The 16,645-nt window shown below is 35.8% G+C and overlaps 1 protein-coding gene across 4 annotated transcripts in view; it reads right to left on the reverse strand.

Annotated features, from left to right (window-relative positions):
• The window catches only part of Usp9x (ubiquitin specific peptidase 9 X-linked), a 122,076-nt gene that overhangs the window by 65,285 nt on the left and 40,146 nt on the right, over positions 1-16,645 (reverse strand). For 3 of the 4 annotated variants that reach the window (XM_028875920.2, XM_037198866.1, XM_028875924.2), the window contains exons 6-14: positions 15,154-15,372; positions 10,025-10,140; positions 9,226-9,477; positions 9,011-9,149; positions 6,704-6,856; positions 5,655-5,759; positions 3,472-3,678; positions 2,593-2,729; positions 535-683 (exon numbers count right to left, since the gene is read on the reverse strand). In XM_028875920.2, the coding sequence (XP_028731753.1) occupies positions 535-683; positions 2,593-2,729; positions 3,472-3,678; positions 5,655-5,759; positions 6,704-6,856; positions 9,011-9,149; positions 9,226-9,477; positions 10,025-10,140; positions 15,154-15,372 (1,477 nt within the window). The remainder of the gene's footprint in view (positions 1-534; positions 684-2,592; positions 2,730-3,471; positions 3,679-5,654; positions 5,760-6,703; positions 6,857-9,010; positions 9,150-9,225; positions 9,478-10,024; positions 10,141-15,153; positions 15,373-16,645) is intronic. The other variant, XM_028875925.2, reaches the window with a different exon arrangement.

Below are 16,645 nucleotides of genomic sequence, written 5' to 3' on the forward strand. Positions count from 1 at the left end.
CCTATGAGATGGTTTTTCTTTAGGGAGTGCTGAACTATAAATTTGGCGTAAGACAAAGGAGAATGTGTACTAAAAAGCACACCAGTTTAGAGATTCTGACATGGCTGTTTAGAAGGCAAAATGTTGACATAAGGCTCCACATATAAACGACACTTAAAAAGGCTTACAGAAAACATGTTTTCTTAAAAGGTGGTGGTGGTGTAGTAATAAAAAAATCAGGCACATATCTCAAAAGGTCCTAAGAAGAAATTCTTAGTAGTGACTGGCAGAACTACAAATAGGGAAGAAAAAGAAATTATATTTTAAATGGGTAAGGCAAATACTGAGTAAAAAGTTTTGAATGCTAGACTGATGTTTAAGTTATATAAGATCTGGGAGTACACGTGGATCTTAAGTAATGAAATTAGAATTCATAAAACCAATTGCCTTGAGTTTTTTGTTAATTTTTAAAACAAAATTGTCATTCCTAAGATAATTAATGGAAAACAGCAATCACTGTTACTTCCCATCATTCAGTTATCTTACAATACATACCTCTGGCATACAGTCTCATGCTTTCCATGTAAGTTGCAAGGTTTTCTGCTACCAAAGTAACTAGGGCATGATTGTGCTGAAGTTGATTGATTAAGTCATGACGATAAAATACATGGGGACTTCGCTGAGTTTGACTGAAACGAGAAGAGCTTAACAATATAATTAGGCAATTAAACTCTGTTGTAATCAAGAGTTTATTACAACTAAATTCTTAGCTACTAATTAAAAAAACCTCAAAAGCCAGGTTTGCTCATTTACTTCCTTTACTGACAATATTAAGCAATTAAAAAAATTAATGTATCAAAAATAAGTATTAGATTACTTGAAAATCAAGTGTCAGGTTTTATTTACTTCATAAGGAGTCTACTCCAATAACTATGTCTACTCTCATAATATGGCAGTAGATAAGCATTTGTGTTAGGACACAGGGCTATTTGAAAAATACAAACATCTAAACTTTATATAACTAGCATTATAATTGCTAGTTCATGCTTTTATAAATTTTTATTAGAAGCGAGAGAGATGGCTTAGCAGGAAAAGGCACTTGACACCAGCTTGAAAACCTGAGTCTGACTCTCATTATTCTCACCGTGGAAGCTGAGAACTAACCCCTAAGGTTGTCCTCCAACTGCCACACAAACAATGTAGCATGAGTCCCTATCCCCAGCCCCCAAAATAAAAATGTAAAACAAAATTTACAATTATTAGCTATTTAAGTTATACACTGGGCACATGTGGTTTGTAGCTAAGTTGTTCTTGTCACCGGAAAGATAGTTCCTTTCCAATTTGTTTTGGCATTCTCTGAAACTAGTAAACTTTCATAGCTATCACTATATTCTATAATATAGAAGGTCACTAATTTCTAGGAAAGTAGCTAAATACTACCTAGAAAGCAACAGATTTGAGAAAGGTCAAGTGGCATATGTATACTGGGCCAAACACACTCAAAATAGACTACTTTGATAAACATTACTCCCACCCCCCCCAAATCTATTACACATGATTATTTAGAGTGTGTTCCCAAGATTAAATGACTGTATTGTTTGCATTATGAATATCAGTTCTACTACACTTAGCTCTTTATTTCTATGCCAACCACACTAACTACATTCCCTGAAAATAAGAGGACAATTCAGTTCAGTAAGCAGATTTTGGAACCTAAGATAGTGCATTTACTTTTAAAAATATTTATTTTCACTACATGTGTATGAGTGTTTGCCTATATTTGTGTCTGTGAAGTGCCTACTGAGGCAAGAAGTAGGCACGGAATCCCCTAAAACTGGAGTTACAGATGGTCATGAGCTGAAGTTGAGTTCTTGAAAGAGTATCCAGTACTCTTAACCACTGTACCATCTCTCCAGTCCCCAGTTTTGTTTATTTATTTATTTGAAATAAGGTTTCACTGTTTCATCCTAGCTGGCCTGGAACTCACTATGTAAACCAGCCTGGCCTTGACCCACAGAAAACCATCTACCTCTGCTTCCTGAGTGGTTAGGCACCACCATGCCTGGCCTAAGATAGTATACTTAAGGATTGATATTAAAAAGTTCAGTGCTCTATCATGCCATCTACTATCATTTAAATTTCTATGTAATTCAATCTTCTAAATTAACTTTAAAAATTTACTAAAAAAATTACTTTTGAAAACTATCATGTGACAGCCTGAAACAGCAGTATCACCTTGATTCTGATACTGATCATTTCTTCAAAGGAAGTAGGTATGATATTCTTTTGTTCCAAACGAGCCCTTCTCTCAATTTTCTGTCATTCCATTAATTTTCCTTTTTTAAGATTTATGTATTTATATGTATAATAATGCTCCATTTGCATGTACACCTTTATGCCAGAAAAGTGCATCAGATCCCACTATAGATGGTTGTGAGCCACCATGTGGTTGCTGGGAATTGAATTCAGAGCCTGAAAGAGCATTCAGTGCTCTTAACTGCTAAGCCATATCTCTAGCCCTCGTTAATTTTCTTTAAAATTTGATTTTACCAACTGAAATTAATAAAACATATAAATAAAAATATTCATATTGTTTAGTTTTAAAAGTCTTACCTCAAATTTTGAGGTGCTTCACCAAACAAACTACAAATTTCTCTAATTTGTTTCAGTGCAGGAATGACCCATTTGTCATTTGTGCGAAGTTCTTCTATAAAGCGATCTATCCATTGGATCTTTTGTGTGTCCCGGTCCTTAAACAATTTCAAGGTTTTATATAGATCAATACTCAGGAGAATTCTAAGTCAGAGTATTTAAAAATCAATGTATATTAAATTAAGCTAAATTCCAATTATCCATGGAATTAGAAAATCAGTTTTTCTTATAAGATTAGCATGATAAATATTTTACTTTCTGTAATTGTAAGTAAAAGGTTTAATTTTTTTTAAAAGTCCTCTAAGCGTGTCTTAGCTTCACATTTACTACCAAACTCTAAAAAAAGTAAAACATCAAATTAACTACATTCAGTATAGTTTGATTTAAAATTTGCCAGGTTTGAGTTTTAATGTTTTAAATTAAGAGATTTTACCTCATCACAGAATCATGTAACACCCTGATGAAATCATCTACTATTTAAGAAATTCTAATTATTCTGAATCTTTTATGAACAAATAAAACATTTAATCTCCAAAGTCTCTACCTAACTCAACTTCAATTTTCTATGATCTATTTGAAACTAATACTCCTTTACTGTACATCTGACAACACTATCCCTAAATGACCTATTGCTTGTACTTTCTCCCAAAGAGACTCAGATGGCTCATAAAAAGTTATTGTAGAGATGTTAAGAAAGGCAGACTCAGACTCAGAACCATCAATTCTTGAAATCATTTAAAAGATAATGCCAAAATAACCTAAAATTATCCTGTATTTAAGCAACCCTAACACTGAAGGAGCAGGAAAGTCACAAAACCAAACCAAACACCATCCCCTTACCTGGGAGCAACTATAATCTAGTATTTTGATATGAGCACTGAGAGCCAGGTCCATGATATCTACAGGCACATCATCACTGTGGGCGAGATTCCACAGAAGGTTCAATACTTTATGCGCCATCACACCATCTTTATCATCTTCTGCAAGACGACGAATTAGCTCAAGGAGCTTTTCACGTTGTTTTTTACTTGCATTTGTCCAACTGGCCTAGAAAGACATTAAATGACATGAAAATTTGAAACTGGTTTTGTCCTCATCTTTTTTATGGTTGGTGTGGATAGAGTAGTAGCATCATCTACACATGGAGTTCCAAGCCAGCCAAAGATACACAGTGCAACCCCCAACTCAAAACAAAACAAAGTGCTTGTTATTTAGCAAGTTCTTGATAAGCATTAATTAACTCAAAGGGGAATCAATCAATCATTAAGGAACTAATCATTAAGGAATTATCTGAAGATTATCCTGGGAGGAAAAAGTCCCAGTGGTTGTAATGACAATTGTTCTATTTCTTTCTTTCATACAAGTATGTCACTGGTTATGTATTACCACCATTTCAGGAGTAGCTCAACATTAAAAATGAATTTAGGACATTCACTGATTACATTATTTCCTCAGCTGTTTTTTAACATACTTCAAAAGATGGGAAAAATGTACACAGCAAGTTTTATCTTTGTATGTGTAAGATAATATTTAAAAACACAAAAATGTTCATTTTATACTTTGTTCCTTTCAAAGCAGTGAAATTCTCAAGACACAGATTTACAACTGAGAAGTTCACTGAAAATATGGACTTCAAGAGCCAAGTGGTGGTGGTGCACACCTTTAATCCCAGCACTCAAGAGGGGAAGGTGGATCTCTGCGTTCGAAGTGAGTCTCATCTACAGAGAGAACGAGTTCCAGGACAGGACAGCCAGGGCTACACAAAGAAACCCTGTCTTGAAAAACCAAAAAAGCCTTTTAGGCTTTCTAGTGACTGACACAATATGCCCGGGCTAGAGGGTAATTTTTCCCCCACTGTGGAATATACATTCACGATGTAAACATGTTTCTTTAAGAGTGCCAGTGTAGACGTCAACATAAGCACTACCTACATTAAAAATCACACATGGTAAATAGAACCTAAGGAGCCGTCTGGAACTATTTCTGAAGTTTATGCTAATTTAACCAAGGTACAGAGATTATTATGTGGTTTTAGTAATTTTTCAGTGTTCTGCCAATGAGATTCATCCATGTTGTTAAGTCATTCCAGTTTGCCTATTTCCACTGCCATGGAGAATTCCATTATATGGACATCCCTTATATATCCTCTTTACATAGCCATTTGTAGCTATTATAAACCACTTCAGTTCAAATGTTTTTGAACATATACTCTAATGCACATATGCAAGAATCTTGAGGTGTTCAGGGTTAAATGACAGCCTTGTAATGCTAGGCATTCTATTGCTGAGCCATGCTAATATTCCCAGAATGTTGTACGCCATCAGAAATACCACTTAACCTTCCAAAGTGTTACAGTAAGTGATATACCGAGTCAGAACCATTATTTTTAATAGCAATACTTGGTGACCTAATGCCAGTTGTTAATAGGCCCTCCTTTTGTGAACACTCATAATGTCTTATATTCTTAATCCACAAGTTGAATGACCAATTAAGCATTCACTGAGTCTCAGCAACTGATAAGAGACTGTTAACACTATATAACTTGAAGATACATGACGAGACCATTTCGAATATACCTGTAATGATCTTGGCGCTACCTTCTAAACTACATTTCTATTAACTTGTACTTTACCTCAGTACATATCCCTAGAACACCATGGTAGTTGCTACTCCCTTTCCTGTCATCTCTTATGTTTCTCATAATCATACTTCCTACTTTACTACAGTTTACTTCAACCTATTTCCAAAACACAGAATGGGGAAAAAATCCAAAATGGTAACAAGAGTTTTGAAAAGGAATGAGAGTCCTTATTAGGGCAATTAGCACTATTACGAAAATGAAAATCAAGTTCTCATGGGCAAAGAAAACATTGGCAAAATCCTTCACACCGGATAAACCCCTTCGTATCAGAGATGGTCTTATGAGATTTTAATTGTTTGTTGACTAAGAAAAACTTGTAGTTCTAATGAATCAATTCTATCTAAAATTAAAATGGTAATAACTTCGCTGCATTGGTAATTACCTTAAAGCAATCAAAAAGATGATCAAGTTGTTCAGGAGAAAAATCCCATGCTAATTTGGCCAGTAGATCATGTACATTCTTCACAATGGCTTCATGTTTCCCTGCCTATTGAAAAATTAAAAACAAAGATCATAGCATGCTAGACTGTGAATAACAGAAACACATACACTGACAGCTGATGACCATCATCAGGAGGAATTTATCACAATCTCCATTCAATCATTACATAAAATTCTTAACATTAATTTCTTAGACCTAAAACTTGACAATTCCATTTCTGCATATACATAATTTATATATACTTTAGAAATTCCTATTAACCTGGTTATTTTTCAGACAGGGTCTCCTAGCTGTCCTGAAACTTGCTCTGTAGACAAGGCTGGCTTTCAACTCATAGAGATCCATCCACAAGCCTCAGGCCTCATGAGTGCTGGGATTAAAGGTGTGTGCCACCACCGCCGAGCTTAATTTTTTAATTATAGTTTATTGAATATGCTAAGATTTTAATGCCATAAACAAGACACATTATTTTTCCCAAACTGGAGTTTTCTTTATTTCTATAAACTAAAAAAAACTGTTTATGTAGATTCTGGCTCTTAAAAATTTTTCTAAAAAGGTTGCTAATCCTTCTGAAAAAGATTTAAGTTGTTGGGAATAAATAATTTCAGCGATAACTATACTGAAGGGTTTCAACGTCTACTAAGAAGTCAATGATGTATATTTTTCCAACAGATATACTTTATTTTATGATACTAAGGCCAAGTATAATGCCACTGGGCTGTATGCTTCCCTACCCCTTGTTTTCTGCGTCAGAATCTTCCTTTGTAGCCTAGGCTGGTTTCCAACTCACAATTCTCCCCCTTTTCTACTTCCCATGTGCTGAGATTTCAGATATACACAAGCACACTCAGCTTCCCTATTATTTTATCTTTAGCCTGTTTAACTTTGACTAAATATGAACTGTTGCATATTTAAGTATTACTGACAATTATCGGGAAGGTACTAGATGGATTTCTACAAGAAGTATTTAAATGTTTCAAAACCATTACCTGTGCTGCCCAGATATTATCAAGATCTTGCAAGGTCAGAGCTTTTTCTTTGATGACAAAACGAAGAATCTTTTCTAGTTTCTCTACATACTGTGGTTGATGAAGACTATCTCGTAAAACTATGGATAAAATATTGTTCTGTTGTATCCATTCCTAAATGTAATTTAAAAAACAGGTTTCAAAACAAACTAAAACACAAAGACTTTTAAAACGTACCATTAATATAACAAACAATTTTTAGGAATCCTAAAGCATATTTACAAAATAAGTGTACATCCAAGGCCTTGTCATCACAGAAAATTACTTTTAAAAATCTACACTTTTTATCCCTGAAAAGGAATCTTGACGTGTAGCACAGGTTAGTCTTAAATTTGTTATCCTCCTTCCTCCACTTCCATCCCAATTGCTGGGATTAATCTGGGATTAAAGTTGTGAGCTACCACATCTAACACAGTAATTTATCAGAGAATCTTCACCAATTATAAATACTCAAATCATTAAAAAGATTCTAAGTTGGGCGGTGGTGGCACACGCCTTTAATCCCAGCACTTGGGAGGCGAAGGCAGGCGGATCTCTGTGAGTTCAAGGCCAGCCTGGATTACAGAGCGAGTTCCATGACAGGCACCAAAACTGCACATGCAAACCCCGTCTCAAGACAACAACAAACAAAATATTCTGAATTACAGCATTAAACTCACAAAAATATCATTTAAATGCAATGAAACACTAAGGTTTAGGCAGAATGAACATAAACCAACTTTGGTATAGTTAGGTTCTTTACACTAATTCTGCCCCAGAATGGTTTTAATCTTAGGTCAAAAGATACTTTTAAAGACTTATTTACTAATTGATTGGCATGGACCAGACCCTACCTGTTGCTTAGCCACCCACCTCTTGCATCTTTCCAACAAGCCCTGTGTTAGCATAGTAAACAGGTTTGCAGATTCCAGTTTGGGACTGGAATCTGAACCAAGTCTGCATGCTTCCATTTGCCTATTCCCGTAATACTGTGCTAGTCTAGGCTGTAGCTTGACTGTTGTTTACCTTCAACCTCTTGTTGTTTTACTTCAAGAATAATAAAGTAGGACTCAGGATTAAAAAAAAAGACAATCCACAAAGTTATGAGTGTACAGTATTCAACTTTCTGAGAATAAAGGAAGGTGGGTCCAAAATGTACCAAAAATATGAATTTTTAGCTAGTAACGGACAAGGTTTTCAAAAGCCAAACTTGTTAAGGGATTTTTCCCCTAAAATATAACAAATGAATGTCAAACTACTACAAAAAGTTTTAGACATTTAATGTCATTTTCCGCATGTTCTAGGATGAGTCACACAGCTAATTATTTCCCCATTAACAAAAAAGACCCTTAGAGGTAAAGATACTGGTTTGCTACAGATGTCTCATGACTCTCACATCTGTACTCAAATAACATGGGTTTTATCATTGAAATGGTAAGTTATTCATTAAAGTTGCAATATGTAAACTATATGGGAAATAGTTTCCTAAGTATTAATGCAAAAATGATATAAACTTAAGCACTTTAAAAACAAATTCCCAAAATCAAGAAAAACTAATTTATGTAGCTCATATTCTAATATTTTATATATATATATATATATATACACACACATACACATACATATATATGCACATATACTTATAGACATACATACATACATACACATACATATATATTGGTTTTTGAAGAAAGGGTTTCTCTGTATAGCTTTGGAGCCTGTCCTGGAATTCACTCTGTAGCCCGGGCTGGCCTCAAACTCAGAGATCCACCGGCCTCTGAGTGCTGGGATTAAAGGCCTGTGCCACCACCACCCAGCTACATAGATAAGATAGATGATAGATGGATAGATAGATAGATGATAGAGACATATATTAGATAGATAGATAGATAGATAGATAGATAGATAGATAGATAGATAGCCTGCCTCTGCCTCTCCAGTGTTGAGATTCCAGTTGTGCACCACCATACCCATCTGTGTATTTCATGATTTAAGCCATTAACTGGAATTGGTCACATGAACAGGCCCCTTTCTTCAATCATGTTCAAATATTATCTCCTGTATTCCCTTTTAATCAATTTCCCAGTTTATAGCAAAACTCACAATGAACTAATGATTACATTCAACAATAAATTTATCACATAATCAGCTACCAAATAATTATGCTACTTTAGAAAGCTTGAGACTAACGATCCTGTAAATTTAATCAGAACAACAACATTCAAATGTCAGTGACCGCCATTCCAGGTTTAAGTATTTCTTTAGTTAAAAAACAGTGAAAGGACTCACAGCCATCCTCTCTGCCGTTAGCCACTCCTCTTCCTCAGGATTTCCGTGCCGATGGGTATAGTACGACACACTAGAAATGACCTTATTAACTTCATTCAGTGCGTTCATCTTTCCATTGAAAGAAGAAATTTGCAATAATCTGTAAAAGAAACTCAGTTTGACATTGATTGTAGAAATTCCTGTACATGATTACTTCCAAAGATTAAGGAACTTACCTAAGTATCATTTTTAACCTAAATATTTCTAAGTTCTTTACAGTTTCTTCTTGTCCAGGAACCCGGGAAGCTAAATTCTTCAAAGATTTAATAATCATTGAAAGAGCATCATTTTTGGCTTCATTCTTTGCTTCTTTCTTCAATTCTTCATCAGTTAAGTTTTCTAAAAACTGTGGAACCATTTCTATTATTGGAAGAAAGTATTTTTTCACTGTGTGAAGAGTGAGAAACTCATAGCACTGTCCAAATGGTCTGAAATAAGATAAAAAAAAAACACTCCTGTAAATACTCAATTTCTTAAAATCAATTTAGTAAATTCTCACAGTACATGTAGTATTTTAAAAACATCCAAATAACAACTAAGAAAAATCTGCACTTCAACTACTACTAGTTTTTAGATTTTGTGTGTGCGTGTGTGCATTTGCATTTGGATGGTAATATGTGCGTGTGAGTGCAGGTACACTCAGGGGCCAGAGCTATCAGATCCCTTGGAGCTGGTGTTAAAGACAATTGTGAGCCACTTGCCGTAGGTGCTGGGAACAGAACTCAGGACCTCTGAAAGAACAGCCACTTCACTAACCACTGAGACATCTCTCCAGGCTCATTACTCCATTTCCTTTTTCTCTCCCCACCCCCCTGCCCCCCAGGAACTGAGGACAGAACCCAGGACCTTGCGCTTTAGGTAAGCGCTCTATCACTGAGCTAAATAAATCCTCGACTCCCTCCATTTCATAACCGAGCCAAAATAAAATCAGAAACTAACAGAAAACTGAACATTTCATTTTAAAACGTAACTTACTTAATAAGGGCAGCAATTATCTGAACGTTCAATGCTGATCCATTAATAAAACGATCGTGCAATGTCTGGAATCCATTTAAAGTGCCAAATTTGTTGAGGAGATCCACTAGCCAACCCTGTAATGCAATTAACATCAAAGCTTACTTTTTTGGCTTTTAAGAAAAATCAAAGTACTATTTTGACTGATATATTAAAACCAATTGATGTCAAACCATTCATGAAGGACTTCAAAAAATTCACAATAATCCATCTAGGATGAAGCATAAGTAGCAAGCACAAATTAGATTATAGGAACACACTGCTCCTATCAGTATTGCTAGTGAAGAATTAAAACCATGTTTCTGTCTCCGCAATCACACTGTACGAGAACGTGGTTTTCCTAAGTAAGTAAAAACACCTATATTAAAATAATTTATGAGGTTAAAAGGCTCAAGTAATATCAAAGAAAAGCTAATTAATAATCTAGTGTAAAAAAAAATTCTGAGTAAATACCCCCACGCCCAGGACAGGGCTTCTCTGTGGAAAAGCCCTGGCTGTCCTAGAACTAAGAGGTCTGCCTGCTTCTGTCTCCTGAGTGCTGGGATTAAAGGCGTGCGCCACCATTGCCCACCCCTCAGTGAATTTCTTACTGCAGTTATAAGCAGTTAAAATTTCCATATAAACAGAATAATCTTGAAGCCTAAAAGTGAACTGTCAATTAAAAACTAGCCCATATGTCACAGGAACTGAACACTTGTCTACCATGAGCAAAGGCTGAGGACGTTTGATACATGCTTACATTGCAGGAGGAACAAAAAGGGGGAAAATTAAAGAAAAAAAACAATTATACCATGGTATAATATTTGCTATTACTAACTAGAACATTTGGGGACTTTTGTTGACTCATATAAATGTATTCAATTTCCATCTTATTTTTTTCTTTTTTTGAGACAGGGTTTCCCTGTGTAGCTTTGCGCCTTGTCTGGAACTCACCCTGTAGACCAGGCTGGCCTCAAACTCACAGAGATCCGCCTGCCTCTGCCTCCCGAGTGCTGGTATAAAAGGTGTGTGTCACTGCCGCGAGGCTCAATTTCCATCTTATTAATCAACTTTGCCATTTAAAAAACTCAAAATGAACTAAAAGGTTACAAAAGAATTAAATATATCTGAAAGCTAATAATAAAGACAATCTTTTCCACCTTACCACCCTCTAGAAGGCCGTATTTTAAAAGCCATTAAGGGGGAAGGAAAGACAATTTTTTTATTATACTATTATACCTATTTCTATTATACTATTATACCTACAGCTATTTTCAAAAAGGAGAATGCTGAATAAAGATTTTATTGTTGGCTGGGTGATGGTGGTACATTTTAAGTTCTCTAGGATGTCGACTATCATATTTCAGTAAGTTTAATATTTTCTTACCTTTTAATTTGATGAGAAGACCAATTCTAGGTCATTAAACTCTCAGTATTTATTTTATGTGTGTGTTTGCCAGTATATATTTCACCCTGTGCACGTCTGGTACCCAGAGGCAGAAGAGAACATGGGATCCATTGGAGCCAAAATTGAGGAGGATTATGAGCCACCATGTGGGTGCTATAAATATAAACTGAATCCAGATCCTCTACAAGAGCAACAAGTGCTCTTTACCACTGGGCCAGCTCTCTAGCCCCAACCCCTGCTAACTATTTGGCTCACCAGATCTCTTTTGGGATTACTTGTAAAAAGGAATATGTTTGTTATGTATTTTTTATTTCTTTAGTAACTAGAATGAGACTACTGAGCTCATATACTTAGTAGTTCTATTCTTTCTCTCTCTCTCTCTCTTTAAAAGATTTTATTTGTGAGTGTTTTGTCTGCATGTATCTGCACTACCTGTGAGTGGAGGTCAGCAGGAGACACCAGACACCCTGGAACCGGCAACATCCAACCAGTTCTACGTAGAAAAAAAATTTAAATGATTCCATAGTCTAGAATGTGCATGTTCTTTTTGGGGATGGTCCTTGGGGCTACTTGCAAAGGTTTTCTCTGTGTAACAGTTCTGACTATTCTGGAATTTACACTTTAGACCAGGCTTACCTTGAACTCAGAGATCCACCTGTCTCTGCCTCCCCAGTGCTGGATTAAAGGCGTGTGCCACCACCGCCAGGTTGTTTATGCTCTTTTAAATGTAGTTTTACTTTTATTTTTTGATACGTTTCTTTTAAAAAGAATAGCATAGATGCCAGGCATAGTGGCATATACCTTTAATCCCAGCACTCAGGAAGGAGAGGCAGGCAGATCGCTATGAGTCTGGTCTACATATTAAGCCCAGAGCTACATAATAGAGAAATCCTGTCTCAAAAAGACAACAAAAAGAATAACATACATGAATTTTACCTGAGACCCTTTCCCCTTTAACTAATCAGGTTTCTCTTATTTTAAACATTCAATTAATTTCATTTAATTATCTTTAAAATCCTAGGGTGGGAGAGAAGTATGATACAGTTAAGATAGCACCATAGAGAGTTATAACCTCAGATAGTTGTCAATACCTTTAATTTTATCTATCATTGCCTAAAAGCTGAGGGAGGCCACATGAGTTCAACAGTGGAGGAAATAAAGACCTGGCCACAACATTTAGGTGATGATTGAGTAGGAAGGCTCAAAATCAGACTCGGAAGCTCAGTGACTTCCAACTTTTCAAAAGTCAACAAACAAGACAAGACACTACAAAGTGAGTGCCATAAGGTAACTTACAATATAGAAAATCCACTCCCATCAGCTATTTTTGAGGATCTGAATTTTGCCACAAGTTAAGTACTACTAATCTAGAACTCCAGAATCTATAAGTTTTCTTTAGCTAGGTGGTGGTGGCACACACCTTTAATCCCAGCACTTTGGAGACAGAGGTAGGGGGATCTCTGTGAGTTCGAGGACAGCCAGTGCTACACAGAGGGAACGGACCCTGTGTTGGAGAAAACAACAAAAGATGTCTGAGTAATGACACATTTCCAATGTTTGAACTAGAGGGACTCCATTAATGAGGATCTATGCAAATATTCCAAACTCTGTAAAAAAAAAAAATTGAAAACCCTTCTAATTCCAAGCATCATATTGGCTGCAACCAACTAGGGACGGTGTTGAAAATTCTGACTAACACCTCTTTGATAATTTTTTTTTCAGGACAGGATCTCTCTGTGTAGCCTTGGCTGTCCTGGAACTCACTCTGTAGACCAGGCTGGTCTCAAACTCTCAGGAATTTTCCTGCCTCGGCTTCCCGAGTGCTGAGATTAAAGTCATGAACCACTACCTCCTGGTTGATAATCAAACTTTTTTTTAAGTTTATAAAGATTTAACAATGAGAAGTCACAAAATTCCTCTAATTTCAGCAGCTAGTAGGCAACTCCCTAGAATATGGGTAACCATAATCTAGGCTACAACACATACAAACAAACACATATACACTAAACTCAAAGGCTATGAACACCTTTTATTTTTTTTGACAGTTTTTACGTAAGAATCAGATTTCAAATACATAAAATTATCTTCAGCCAGAAGTCACTCTAAAATTTGGTATTAGTCATGTTGAATAAAGTTTTATGTTTCCTCTGAGTTTCTTAAGCGTTAGATTACTAACCCACTGAAAAAAATAAAATAGGAAAATGCAGACAGAACACATGCACGCACGCAGTTTCTCTGCATAGTCTTGGAATTTGCTTTGTAGACCAGACTAGCCTCGAACCTTGAGACCAGTCTACCTCTGTCACTGGGACTGAAGGCGTGCATCACCATGTCTAGCTAGATGGAACTTTTGTGTTTGAAAATTATCTTTACTTTGATGGTAACTGGATCCTACTCAAGCTAAAATAAGCCATCTAGTGGCAACAATATGAACTGGAAAAATAATAGTTCTAAGTTCAACACATTACTGGTAATTTCAAGCTCTAACCAAATAAACATTGTACACGTGACTTTCATTTTTTTTTGGCTGGTCAGAAAAGAAAATCTCCAGATCTCTGAAATATTTCCCTAGGGACTAGATAGGTGGCTCAGCTTTAAGCACTGATTGCTTTATGACAAATTAAATTCGATTCCCAGCACCCTCATGGTGACTCTAACTCCATTTCTAGGGGATCCAGTGCCTTCTTCTGGCCTCCAAAGGGCACAGGTCTGCACATGGTGTACAAATATACATACAGGCAAATTACTTATGCACATGAAGTAAAAACAAATCTTTTAAAAGTTTCCCTACAGTCTAAATTTAGAAACTATTATTGCTAGCACTTGCTAAAGGAAATAAAAACTATACAAGTATAAATTTAAAGGTATATAGTATAAAACTAAAGTACAGTCTGTTTACAATGCTATAGGAAATTTTTGTTTTCAAACATGTATTTTAGTAAAATTTCAAAGTTTTACTATTCTGCTTCTATTTTATAATTTCCATCATTGTACTTTTGTGATGTATTACTTAAGCATGTATAGCATATACCTACTTTGAAGCACAAAAAAAAATCATGGACTATTGATCTGAGGTTTCTAATCAGTCATAATCTCCTCGATTATTATTATAGAGCAAACAGATGTTTTATATTAACCAAATTATTACTATTTCCAGGTTGAGTAGAAGATTATAGGGATTAACTTACATAGAGAGGGGAGGAAAAGCCATAAGCCCTGAACTAAAATACTATGACTATGCAAAAGGGCTCCTAGTGCTATATATAGTTTCACTTAAAAGTTTCCAAGTACGCCGGGCGTTGGTGGCGCACGCCTTTAATCCCAGCACTCGGGAGGCAGAGCCAGGCGGATCTCTGTGAGTTCGAGGCCAGCTGGCTACCAGTGAGCTCCAGAAAGGCGCAAAGCTACACAGAGAACCTGTCTCGAAAAACAAAAAAAAAAAAAAAAAAAAAAAAAAAGTTTCCAAGTACATTTGGTTGTCAGATCCCAACTATTGCTACACAGAAAACCTAAACATTAGTAGAATACAATAAAACATAGCTTTGGTATAAAAGAAAGAATTCAAACCATAATGCAAAAATCCCTTTCAGAGTATAATTAGTCTTTTTTCCGTGTTAAAGGAGATTGAGATTACTTAATGTTCTGTGGCAGATAGAATAAAACAATCTTAATATTTAATTTTGAAAGTAACAAACCAACACACTTTTGGTGATCGAGGGTCTGGAGAACGAGCAAAGAGTTCATCTTCAGGCACCTGAACACTTGAGGACACCGATTCACATGGACGTGTACCATTGTAGATATGGAATTTGCAATGAGGATTTAAGGCCATGGCAAGAAGTTCTAGGAGTGGAAACCAGTCTTGGGCCAACTTAGCCACACATAGTTCCACCAGGCGATGGGTATTGTTAATAATACATCTCTGTTATACATGGGAGAAAGGTGATTCAGAATGTGAAAACATTGCAATTTCAAACCCAAGTTGTCATCCTAATTACCCTTATCTTAATATTAAATGAGTTCCTCATTTTTACACTGATTACTTGAATTATATTTAATTCATTAGTACTATGACCAAATTAATTTGCTTTATAATGTCTATGGTGTGTACTTTCAAAAAGCTACTTGCTTAAAAATGAAATAGGTACTATGAGTTGCCAAATCCTGCTCTATCTCTTCAGGCAATATACAAATTCCCATTTTTTTTCTCTCTTTGGAATTCTTACACTAGAAGCAACAATTCTAAAATTGAAATAATATATCAGTTACCCCAATGGAAGACTATACACTAACAAGCCCTGTATTTCTAAATCTGAGAAATTACGTTATGTTGGGACTTTTACCCCATCATCTTCACTGAAAAAAGTTTCAGACCAGAAAAATATCATCTGCTTTATGACTATCTCCATAGTGAAACAAATAACAGGTTTGTAGCACTTACAGCATCTTATTAGTCCAGATACAACTTCTTTCACTCTCTAAGTGAAATCTGATTGCATCCTACAAATAACAAGTACTGAAGTATTTGCATTGCTTCTGTTCATAGTTTGGAGATATTAGGGCCCTAAGATCACTTTAAATAGTCTACTTAAAAGGGATGACTTTTTTTCCTTTCCTTTCTTTTCTTTTTTTTATTGGCCATTCAGTTCTTTATTAGACCATCAGGTGTTTTAGACAGACACAGTATCACAGCTTCACAGAGTTAAACAAATGCAATATAAAAAAAAGTAACACACCTTAAAATAATATTCTACAACAGAGAAAGAACAAAAGAAAAAATCCTGCATTGTTACAGGGTTTTACATAATCTTGAATGCTTTCTATATTCTTGGAGGAGGTCTGGCTGGCTGTCATGGATTCTCCCATAAAGTCTGGTTATTGCATTGTAACTTGGCTTTTTTTTTTCTTTTAATGCAGAATGCGGTTTATTGAAGGAGGGAGGAAATCTTAAATACAGGCTTACAGCACAATGGGAGAACCCCAGAGGGCAGAAGTTCGTTGCCGAGGACAATGTTTTACAATCTTGCATCTAAGCTGTTAATGCCCAATATGCAGGATACACAGACAAAGAACTTCCCTTAAGCATTCAGGAGGGTGGAACTCGGCAGGGAATTAGCACAGGGAGGCTGTCAAGGTCAGCGGGATGACAATTTTAAATTGAATCCAGACTAAACAACTGTTTAAATAGTAACTCA

Source organism: Peromyscus leucopus, chromosome X, assembly GCF_004664715.2.
Source record: "Peromyscus leucopus breed LL Stock chromosome X, UCI_PerLeu_2.1, whole genome shotgun sequence".
Taxonomy (NCBI): Eukaryota; Metazoa; Chordata; class Mammalia; order Rodentia; family Cricetidae; genus Peromyscus; species Peromyscus leucopus.